Consider the following 12,772-nt stretch of genomic DNA (forward strand, 5'->3'; position numbering starts at 1 on the left):
CCCAAGTAAAAACTACAATTTTATTAAACTTACAGAAATTAATAATTATTTATGTCACGTTATTACTATAATATTGTGTTACTTAAAGATTTTTACATTTTAATTCACGTCTTGTTTAATCTATAAATGCTAGCGGAAAAGTCGTAGGTACTAGTTACCACATAAGTAGGTTTGTTTACAACTCGAAACTTCCGCCACGGTCAATGGTTACTGGTTGGTAACAATAAGAGTACTCAACCGAGTAGTGCTTGTGATAACCCACGAACCTCACAATTTTATCGTTGGTTATTTTAATAGTGGTTATTAATAGATATAAAACTTTCCATACGATATCTAAACCCAGAATTTTTGCACTTAAATAGCAAAAGCAGCCTTTCCCAAAGTGGGCGATAACGTGGGCGCTGAAGGTCTGAAGGGGGTGTGGGACCCAGAAAAAACATTGCGTAGAGGCTTATTTCATCAGGATGCATTTTATATAATTTGTTCTTAAAATGGGTGGTAGACAAAATAAGTTTGGGAACCTCTGAAACCTCTGAAAGAAGGCAAAGAATTTGAACAAAAGCATCCCTCCCTCACTTAGGGCTTTATTAAAAAACATAAAGAAGTAAGTATTGAACATATATTTTTTCATTCCTATCGATAAGGCAGGCAATATTTTAAGGTTACTCCAGTTCAAAATACACACTGTCCATTTCTCATTTCTTCAGACTGCAACGCGACGCGGTATTGAATTGTCAGATTTGCATGACGTCGAAGTCTGTCAATTCAATACAAATTTTGAAATGCATCTCGTCGCGTTGCGGTATGAATTGACCTTTAGAAATAAAGCATTATTTTGCTTCACTTACCCATGATGATGTAGCAAACGCCGGAGATGATGATAATGACGAGGGCCAGTAGCTTGGCCGACGTGAACACGTCCTGGATGCGCATCGTCCATCTCACGCTGATGCAGTTGATCGCCGTCAAAATACCTGCAGCAGAATACATTATTAGGAGCTAAGACCTTTCAATAAAAAGGTTGTGTCCAGAGCCTGTAGGCTGTAGCCAAGACGTTTCTTTTATCACTTCTTTATAGAATCGCCGATCAAAATGTATGGAATTGACTTAAACGAGTCGAACATCAACGTCATATTAACGAACGCTTAATATGTAAATTCAATACATTTCGATCGGCGATTCTATAAAGAAGCTCTAAAGAAAAGGCCTTGGCTAAAGGGCCTTGTGTATTTTAATAATTATAGTGTTCTATTGTTGTGTCCTAAACTGGTTTTAAAAATAGTCAAAAACTTTCCGATAGCTTCCATACATGTTGAAGTGGGTAGCTAATAATAATATATGTTTTTTTTTCACAAATGAAAGCTTTAGGGCCGGCAAAATGATTTGAAATAAAAAAAATTTTGCTACTATCAGAGAAGTTGATTCCTAGGAAGAAGGCGGACCTAACAAAGGTCGCATTACGTCAAACCCACGCGCCACGTCGACCAGTCACACGCGCGACACCATAGATTTTTGCATTGATTTTGCTTCTGCATCGCAACAGCATCGCTACTGTTTCGCGACTGTATCGATGCTTAAAGTACCTAGCGCAAGTGTGTAAAGGTGGACCATTTGCGACTGCATCGATGGTGCATCGCGACTGCATCGTTGATAAAAGTCGCAGTGTGTAAGGGGCCTTAAAGCAAGTCTTAGGGACAGCGAAATGTAATAATATGGAATATTTTGGTCGAAAACTTGTCTTGTCTTGTTGGGTTCAATCAACACAAAACTTACATCAAGTAGATTTTAGACTATATTATTACAAAACGATGTAACCCGGGTTGCATTGTTTTGTCATGACCCGGCCGCGATGGTATCTATAGCCCTGCGGCTATAGCCAGAAATATAATTAGCCAGATGATAAAGTAGCTAAATTACGTTTTTTTTTATGAAATAGGGGGGCAAACTAGCAAACGGGTCACCTAATGGAAAGCAACTTCCGTCGCCCATGGACACTCGCATCATCAGAAGAGCTACAGGTGCGTTGCCGGCCTTTTAAGAGGGAATAGGGGAGGGTAAGGAAGGGAATAGGGTATAGGGATTGGGCCTCCGGTAAACTCACTCAATCGGCGAAACACAGCGCAAGAGCTGTTTCACGTCGGTTTTCTGTGAGCCCGTGGTATTTCTCCGGTCAATCCGGCCCATTCGTGCCGAAGCATGGCTCTACTACGTTAAAATGTTAATCGTCCACTTCATGATTCATCCACTGACTTCTTCAATTCAACAAACCTCACGCACGAATGAAATGGATGTTTTTCTCAGTATTCAGCGAAAACAAGAACGAATTTAACAAGAGAATTGGTCCTTATTGAAAAGAAGCACCGAAGTTACATTAGTGTAAGTGAGTTGTTAGATCCCACTCAGCCGGGCAATTACCCCCAATCAGACCATCCGGTATCGGCTCTCAATGGATAAATTGCTAATAGTGCAACGATCGTCGTTCAATATAACTACGATATGCTTATCACTGCTAGAACTTGGATGGCAACTAACGAAACATGCGGTATCATGGACAAATTATGTGGTATAGCTAAAGTTTTTGAAGTTATGTCGTGTAAAGTCTAAACTCAAGACAGCCAAACTTGTGTCTTGTAACTATATTACGTATACCCCGAACATATTATTGTGTAAAGGACTTCATAAGTTTGGCTCTACATCATCTGATGTTTTAACAGTACGACTTGCGAATGTGTAATTGCTATTACGTTACGTAGAAAATGTTATTCCTAGACTACTTCCTAGATAATACTAGATTAGACAGCATCTATGTATTCTCAAATCGCGGAATTCTGTCTGCAGCGGTCATTGACTCCCTGTCAAAAAACTTGTCATATTCCGTCATTCTCTATACAAACCGCGATTGACAATAAAATACCTAACAGATGTTTCTAGTCTAAGGGCGATATCGTTTTTTGCATTCACGATGTGAACTGAGTATGAATTATATCACTTCAAATTCAAACTCATAAATAGTCGGAGATTATCATGTTAAGAGGTACCAAGACGTTTTCCGATGAAACTATAAGTCTTTTTCTTTACAAAATTCAATTTTATTCTTATATGTTAACCAATGTCAATGACCTCTGGTGCCACCTTAAATTGTTCTGACTATAGAAATTATTTTTACGTTAAAAGATGTGTGACAAAATAAAATTCGATACGCTCGACGGTCGACCTATTGCTACGGCGGCTTACGCGTTTTATGAACTTACTGATAACAGTGATAACTGCCTCGTAAAAGTTATCGAACGACTAATTATTACACCAGACAGTAGATTGCTGGATATACGTGCACACTTTACAGGGTGTTTAGATTTAAAACAAAGCTGGTACCACGAGGTTATTGCGTTAATATTGTATAAGTAAGCCCAAATGTATCTGCATTCAGGGGCCATACCACGAAACCGTTTTGAGACTCAAACGATCGAATCAGGCCTTGTACCATGAAACTGTATGCCTACTACGAAACTGTTTTGAGACTCAAACAATCGGACGAGAATGCGCGTCCTGCTCTAACAACGTCATTTCACGTTTGTTAGAGTAGGGCGCAGCATTTTCGTCCGATTATTTGAGTCTCAAAACAGTTTCATTACAAGGCCTGTTTTGAGACTCAAACAATCAGACGAGAATGCCGCGTCCTGCTCTAACAACGTCATTTCACGTTTGTTAGAGTAGGGCGCAGCATTTTCGTCCGATTATTTGAGTCTCAAAACAGTTTCATTACAAGGCCTGTTTTGAGACTCAAACAATCGGACGAGAATGCCGTATCCTACTCTAACAAACGTGAAATGACGTTGTTAGAGCAGAACTCATAGAAAACCGACGTGAAACAGCGCTTGCGCTGTGTTTCGCCGAGTGAGTGAGTTTACCGGAGGCCCAATCCCCTAACCCCTACCCTATTCCCTTCCCTACCCTCAACTATTCCCTTCCCTTCCCTTCCCTACCCTCCCCTATTACCCTATTCCCTCTTAAAAGGCCGGCAACGCACTTTCAGCTCTTCTGATGCTGCGAGTGTCCATGGGCGACGGAAGTTGCTTTCCATCAGGTGACCCGTTTGCTCGTTTGCCCCCTTATCTCATAAAAAAAAAAAAAAGAACGCGGCATTCTCGTCCGATTGTTTGAGTCTCAAAACAGTTTCGTAGACTTCGTAGTAGACCTACAGAATGCCGCCTCCTACTCTAACAAACTATGAAATGACGTTGTTAGAGCAGAACGCAGCATTCTCGTCCGATTGTTTGAGTCTCAAAACGGTTTCGTTGTAGGCCTCCTGCTTCGTAGGTCGCCGCGTTCTATACGGTATTATAATATTATGTATAACAGTAGCGGTTCCTATATTTCTGTTCCATTTCCTCTCTCATGAAGAATATTCTTAAATCTCTACTTAATTCTCTAATGACGTAGATATTTAAATGACTATTATTTTCCAAAAATATAATTTTACGCTAGGTTAGTAACTTTTTATAAAATAGTAGTAACTTCTTGTAATAAATAAAAAATGTTTTCAGTCTAATACCTCGAATTGAAGCAATAAACACCTGTACAAACGTAGCAGATCGTAGTATCTATATAATATTATAGTACCTGTATAAAATCACCTTGTAGTTCCAGTTTCAATGAAACTTTTACTAGAAATGACTCCAGTATGAAAATAGAATGGCGTAGGCGCTAGATTTGTTACTGACAGGAAAACACAGTTCCTATATTATAATGTATTTGAATTTTTTAAATAAATCTGTCTCATTTTCCAATATAAAACGTTATAATTTTCGCACGATTTTTTATGAGCGATTTTTTACAATTTTTGTCTTTATGTCTGTCTGTCTGTCTGTCTGTCTGTTTGTTCCGGCTAATCTCTAAAACTGCTGTAGATATTTTGCCGGGACTTTTTTTGGTAGATAGCTGATGTAGTAAGGTGTAACTTAGGCTACTTTTTAACCGACTTCCAAAAAGGAGGTTATATTTTACTTTTTTCATATTTGTTAGCGGACTATCCATCTTTGTTAAAAACTGTTATGGAGCTCTCTTTCGGAGAGCTTAGGATTTTTTAAATCTGACCGTTTTAAATGTTCGTAATTGGTACGACGTCACAACAAACTGTGTTTTGCCTAATCAGTCTCATTATAGCTGCACCTGTAACCTGACCAGCAAATTGTTATTGCAAACTTAATTATTTTTAAATAAATAAATAATAAATAAATAAACGTTTATTCCCCTTTTTTGACCATTACACCACAAGAATAATACAATTAAAAGACAAAAATAAATAAAAATAAAGACAAAAAAATTTTGGCGTTATTTACTTTTAAGTTTGGGATAAGGCTAATAATGGTACTATTATCATATCAGATACGATTTTTCTTATAATATTATGGACGTGCATTAAGAGGAAAATACTTACCTATGTGTTGTTGTTTCCTATACCTACTCGCATAAAAAACATAACTAGTCTTTTAATAAGCCTGTGCAATGTGTATAATAAAGTAATGTGTATAAACTATAAGTAATTATTTATGCAAACATGGTATTCACTATTCCATGTTCCAATAATATGCTGAGATACTTGGAATTATATTGGAGTCACATTTCTTAGAACAAATTAGTGGGTAAATAAAAATCGAAAAGTGAGAGATGGACCCGCGCACGAATGGTTCCGTACCATTAAAGAGCAAAACTGGCAAAAATAATTAGGTTTTTTGTATGGGAGCCCCCCTTAATTAAGTATTCAGTTTTTATTTTATTTTTATTTAATAAGGTACACATATAGTAATTGAAGATTTTATGAACATTTCAAGTGCCTACGTCTTGTTGCCATCATATCAATGATCGAGTCTAAAAGGAGAAAAAAATCACGTTTGTTGTATGGGAGCATATTCATTTTACTACTATAGCGGCAATAGATAGTCACAATCTGTGAAAATTTCAGTAGTCTAGCTATAGCGATTCTTGAGATGCAGCCTGGAGACAGACAGACAGACAGACGGACAGACATCGAATTCTTAGTAATAGAGTCCCGTTTTTACCCTTTGGGTATGGAACCTTAAAATACTCTTAGAGAACTCAAGACTCAAGAGTTCTAAGCAAATATCTGTCTCATAGTTTAAACTAGACACGAAGTCACTCATTCTGTCCAGGAGTTATAATTCCTAATATAATAGTATTATTGTATTATGTACTAACCTAGTACCCAAACCAAATAAAATCCAAACGAACACTTAGCACTCCCACAGACATACATCAATATAGATACCGCGTGTGTATGTACTTCGCGTGCCATAATAAGATATCGCGTTCGCGTTCCCAAACGACGAGCAATGCTCGTCATTCGAAAGTATGTTCTTAAGTCTGCTATCGGAATCGGACGTCATTCGGAATTTTAAAAATGCCTAAATGCCTAATTGTGCCATATTGAGCTGCAAAAATTCGAAAAGAAACGTTAGCCTAGATAATAGACACGTTTCTTATCATCGGTACGTCACACTAGGTAGGAAAAAAGTGGCACGCTCGTTTTCATACAAATGGAGGGACATGCGGTATCTATCTTGATCCATGTCTGCGAGCACTCCATATAATAGCTAAGCAGCTAAGGAACTCTACGTAGAGCGCTCAACACGCGCTTGGCCACTTTTCCTTTTAAGAACCGTACGCAAAAGAGTTAATGACTTTGCCCATTAATAATTATCTACGTAACGTTTTGTCTAGCTTCTGGCGCCACATGACTCACCGCATTACCACGCATTACTATTCAAACTTAAAACTGGAACTTATCACAAAAACAATTAATGGCAGATGTGGAATGATTTAATTGTTGCTTTCAAATAAAGCTCAAATATGATTACGCTGACTATGGTGATTACATTTTAGGAATTTGTACACGATATTTTAGATTGTGCACAAACAGCATTCTCAATTCTAGAGAAAGCGTTAACGGCTACACTTCTTCACTGTCAAATTAAATAGAAAACTGCGTGCGTTAACTCTTGCTTTAGTAGTTACAAACTAGTACTCTAAATAACGACCGCACTCAGACTTCAGAGACATAATTATATAATAACTAGCTGTCCCGGTGAACTTCGTGTCACTTTAAAACCTTCCCTGGACTTCTACGAATATTTTAAGACTAAAATCAGCCCAATCCGTTCAGCCGTTTTCGAGTTTTAGCGCGACTAACACATTTAAAATCCATTTTTATATATAAGATTATTAAACTTCATTTTAATGAAGAATTTGACAGGTAATGTATGGGGCAAAGCGATAAAATCTTCATTTCATTACTGTTACGTAAGTAATTAATAATTATTATAAGTATATTAGATATTCATCCCTGAGTGCAGAGGTAAGGCTCACTTTGACTTGCACAATAGTTAAACCCTGTGGTAAATATCATATTCTCTCTTTTCATAATACGAAGAATGAGAGAGATAACATCATTGCCAAGGGTTAACTTTAACCCAGATTTGTGCAAGTAGGCCCAAGATGTAGATCTAGTTAGCTTCAATCGTTTAATACTGTCGCGTGATAAAGATTTAGACCAAGGTGAATAGATATTTACATAAATAATTTAAAATAACCAATTAGGACAGTATGCCGCTGAGATAGATAAAATAGCACAAATGTATTACAGACACAAGTTACGTGTGATTATTGCTACTTCTGGTGATTTATATTGAAAGTATTGCTTTGTGCTCTACATTTTGCGTGGCTTTATTGTATCGTTTATTTTGTTGAAAGAAACGAAAACAAACGTTGCAGAAAAGTTATGTGCCAGTTACCACAATAAACACTTTTACTATCTGATCATACTTTTAACTAGATTGGTTTGGAGTAAGTTAATTTTAAACAAGAGCCTAGCCGGTGCACCGGCTAGGTGAAAATTAATGCTTGATAATATAATACCATCCCAAGCAGCAAAACAGTCGAATAAGGATTTTTTTACTCAGCCTTTAATCGTATAAGAGCCGGGTAACCGTTCATAAAACACCCATTTATCGTATAATAGCGGTTATCTCGACTATTTGGCAATATTTGCTAATGTGTGCTTTAAGGACGTCGAATAAACGTTTACAGCACTATGTTTTAGCCCTTTTACTCCACCTTTTAGCAGATGCTGAATTAATATAGCTAAAATACTCGTTATTCGATTGTTTGATCTATAACAGTCGTATAATAGCTGTAGAATTGATGATTCGCTGAATTGGGTGCTTTTATACAGCCGTTACTCTGCTATCTTTTATGTTTCTATAAAAGCTCTATAAACGCAATCGTATTGCTTATGGCAACATTGCTGCTGTTACTGCGCGCTTATAGACTAACTCTTATAGTAGAATTAAAAACGTTCGTATAGGTGTTGTAGTGTAATTAAGAGCTGTTATACGATATTTACGAAGCGAACCCTAAATCCTGTTATCATGGCGACACCTTGTGCTATAAATGTGGTGACCAGCACTCTTACTCGACTTTTAATGGAATAAGTTAGCTGTAACTGCAACTAGATTATCAATATGGACAATGGCAGTAAAAAATATATTTTAAGTATATTTAATTATATAAATTAGTCTTCAAATTTAAGAAAATAGGCAGCGCATGAATGTTTATGTAAAAATGCCTTTGGGTTTATCAATAAAGCTTGTTGCGCATGATGTTTTGGAGTAGCTACATGAACAGTAAAAATAATTACATATTGATTTCTCAAAAACTTGATAATATAAATAAGGATTGAGATGTAGTTTAATAACTTTAATTGTTTTACATTAAATTTATGTAGCATACAAGCTCGCACTCTTTACAGCACTAATTTGTCGAGTAAAAGCATTCTATTCGCTGTTATAGAACTAAAAAGGAGAATAAAAGCAATCCGTCTGCTATAATAGCACTCTTTATCTGTCTAATAGCAAATCAATTGCGTTTATTGAACTAAATATCCTATATACGCATTTTGGTTGTTCTTAAAACACACTTAGTGTTTTCTACCACTTTTACTCAAATCTTACAGCATCTTTTTGTTGCTTACTCAGCGCTTATTCCACTTCAATAGGACTTTAGTCTGAATAAAATGCGCCTTTTTCGCGTTGAGTAAACGTTTACAGCACTTTTACTCGACTGTTTTAAGAACTTTTATAGAACTTAAAGCGAAAACAAGAACGTGCTCTCGACCATTATAGCACGTCCATTTGCTGCTTGGGATGTTATTCTTTCTGATTCTTCGTATGCATTATGGAGTGGGCAACTAAGCATGATAGTTAGCAATAAACAGGCCAAATGCAAGTGGACCTACAGTCCAGACCGACAGTCAGATCAACTCTACATTGTTCAAAGAGCGTGACATTTTGTGAATGCCTGAATTGGCCTTAGCCCGTCCATTGCATCGTACTTTTATACCTAACAAAGAAACAAGTCTGCTATTTCTACTGACTAATAGTAGGTATACATTCTATTTTCAAGGGTATAAATAATTCAAAAGCATTATTTCAGTTCATTGTCTTCAAATGATAATGTTGTAGCACGGCTAGCACCTACAAAGGTTTGCTAGTAAGTTTCTTAGATATAAATAAAAAATATAACTAATATATCCATTGCCGAACGTACAAGATCATCCTTTTTTGGAAGTCGGTTAATAAATAAATGATGAACACTTACATAAACACACAGCAGCCAATAGCTTGACAGCGTCTTGTGGCGGCTCACAGTCAGGGAAGAAAGGTTTGACAACATATTGGCCGAACGTCAGCGCAACTATCGCCTGCGTCGTGGGCCTGATGATGAGGAGCGCTATCCACATCCTGAGGAAGGCTGGCAGGGGTCCGAACGCCGTGTAGATGTACGCGTAGTCTCCGCCCGAGCGCGAGATGGAGGTGCCCAGCTCGGCATAGCACAGCGCGCCCAGCGTCGACAGCAGACCGCAGAGGAGCCATATCAGTAGTGAAGCCCCCACAGATCTGAAACAACAGATAATAATATTAATATTTAATTGATGGATAAGTCATTGAGAACATCGTAGCACCTAAAAGGATGATTTGAATATTTTTTTTGTTTCTAAAAGCTGAGTGATCAAGACTCAAGAGACAATTAGTGTTTTCAGCTTTAAGAGGGTACACCAAGGGCGAGAGAAATTGAAAATAGGTATTTGAAAATGTATTGCTATCTCACCAATCTCAAGTCTCCCACCGCAGAGCGCGATAGAGTCAACACGACAAAAGTTCTAATATAAGAACAGAAAATCTTCGATTCGTTGTCCGCTGATTCCTTCTCCAAAACTTAACCGATTTAAGTACTTTTTTCATTATGAATTAAAGCAAGGCTTGAGCTGTGTTCCTGTGTTTTATTTTTTTTGTATATTCTAGCCAGTTTTGTTTTCTGGGTGTTTGAACACAGAGGAAAATCTGGTCGTTTTTTTGGGTTTTCGGACGTTCTTATCCTTTTTAATAATAAAATTATGAAAAAAAAGATAACATAGGGACATGCTAATAGTGGCGATAGATATTCAGGAAAAAAATCATAACTCTACCGGCATTATACAGGGAGGAAACAGGGGACAACGTTTGTATGGAAAAACGGCGGTGTGGACTCCTCTTAATTCATCGCTTATTCAGGACTAAAAATAAACTGAACAAAATTTTGACTGTCTAAAATTATTTTGGATTCCTCGTCAGTGAAGCTATGCTACAAAAAATCTCACATGGTATTCCGAACGTTTTTTAATTCTTGACCTACAATCACAGATACTCAAGGTTAGCTGAAAATAAATCCCGTTGTGATGCGATGACGAGTTATTTAATGGTTATCGTAAAGTTCTAATTTCGGGTTAACAAACTCACATGATGAAATAAAACTCTAGCCTTTAATCATCTATCTAGATGCGGTTTGGGAAGTTTTTATAAATTACCAAGTTTTTCCTGTGACTTCCGCCAGAAAAGATTGTTCCACTTGAACTTCTTTTATTTCACAAAAAAATAGGAAGCATTAATACCTTTTTTTTTTTGTTGCGCAAGGGAAAACCATCATGGGTGCCCCGGGTTGGGGATGTGCCTCAGTTAAAAGCTGAAGCACCCCGGGGGTATGTCAATGTGGGACTCTTACCCACTAAAACCACCTGCGGTTTGCCTTCAGCCGTATACGGAGGGATGTCCTGGATCTGTCTAACACAGGATTCCCTCCACGACCGGCCGGTCTACCTCAAAAGGGACCGGACTTCCACCAAAGTTAGGGAACGCTTAGGCAAACTGAAGCGTTCCCCTCGGCGCCGGGACTAGCTAAGCCGGGCAGGTTCTCGGAGCCCCGTGGGACAGAAGTTATTGGAGGTTTGCATAGTGACGCCTCCGCACTCTCGTCCTACGCCGGCGGAGCGGAACGGAGGATAGAGCATCCTCTCTGTTCCGCTCCGCGGCCTCTTTCTGCGAAAGGACGGTTTCACACAAGGAGACCGCCGCCTGCCAGGCCTCATCGCTCTCGAGCATGCCGCGTACCATGTTCGGGAGCGAGAGGTCTCCTCCACCTAGAACTGCCACGAGATCGTGGCGCTGCACGGCCCAACGATCGCACACCTCAAGGGTATACTGGGCCGTATCCTCCGCAGCACCACATTCATGGCAGGCTGGCGATGGCTCTCTCCTGGCAACCCTACACAGGTACTCACCGAAAGGAAGCATTAATACCTACGTTAATCGTGGTAAACAACTTCTACCACATATTATTTTAGGGTCCTCGGGTACCGTACTGTTCCTAGTCCTAATGTGGAATGGAGATAAATTAAAGAGTACTTGCACTTAATTTATATTTCGGTAATTAAGATAGCCCAATGCCCAGCTCGCACGCAACTGGCGAGCCGTGGCCCCACGCCACATCCGTCGCGCTTGCGTCGCCTTACTTCGTGTCAGCATTCTGCTTAACTGCAACTATGTATTCGCAACAATTATAAACCTATTACTAAATCGTCACTATAATATTATATTGTACTCCTACGTAGTTTCAAATGGGTAAATTGCGATGAGGTCGATCATCGTCTTTTTAAACGCCTTCCAAAAAATACGGCCAGTATTTTTCATGTTTTATATTTTGTAAGAGTGGAGCTATTATATTTTATTATAAAAAAAGGGGAGACCATAATATTATAATGTCAAATGATAATATAATGCTGAGACTTGAGACTTGAGAGTACTATGAGTTGGTAACTCAAGTCAAGTTTTCTTGCTGTGATTAACTTTTTGCCATCTGCTGATTTTGCACCGAATTTGGCAATACCCGGTTGAGTCGGTCCACTACAAGGTTACAGAGCTGAGCAATCACAATTAGTTAGGTACGGTATCACAATTTACTGAGTTCATTAAAACCGGTACTTGCGAACTGTTTACAGGTTATTTACATTAAAACCTGTTTTGGTATGCACTTAGCGCTAAACTTTTTGCAATTTACATCATAACCCTCTACTGGACACTATCGGTTTTCCTCAACTGCAGGCTGAGATTGTTTCAAGTAAACAGGAAACCCACGGAGAAATCCTCAGATCTCACAATAATTATTATTACCTATTATGTAGCTGGTATGGTTTAATTTTTCTTAACAAAAAAAAAGCGCGTAAAAGCGCGTAAGTAGTTAAAAACAAATTATTATTATTTTTATAAAGACTATCGATAATTAGATAATTAGATTTACTTAATAGAGTAATAAACTACATCTCGTGAGTCGTGACTAATGACTTTAAAACGACATTGCGTCTTTTAAATTTAGTTTGTTATTATTT

The 12,772-nt window shown here is 38.1% G+C and overlaps 1 protein-coding gene across 1 annotated transcript in view; it reads right to left on the reverse strand.

Moving 5' to 3' along the window:
• Positions 1 to 12,772, reverse strand: part of LOC121739854 (large neutral amino acids transporter small subunit 2) — a 37,627-nt gene that overhangs the window by 16,977 nt on the left and 7,878 nt on the right. The window contains exons 2-3 of the mRNA XM_042132442.1: positions 9,673 to 9,971; positions 849 to 974 (exon numbers count right to left, since the gene is read on the reverse strand). Of these exons, the coding sequence (XP_041988376.1) occupies positions 849 to 974; positions 9,673 to 9,971 (425 nt within the window). The remainder of the gene's footprint in view (positions 1 to 848; positions 975 to 9,672; positions 9,972 to 12,772) is intronic.

Source organism: Aricia agestis, chromosome 1 (genome assembly GCF_905147365.1).
Source record: "Aricia agestis chromosome 1, ilAriAges1.1, whole genome shotgun sequence".
NCBI lineage: Eukaryota > Metazoa > Arthropoda > Insecta > Lepidoptera > Lycaenidae > Aricia > Aricia agestis.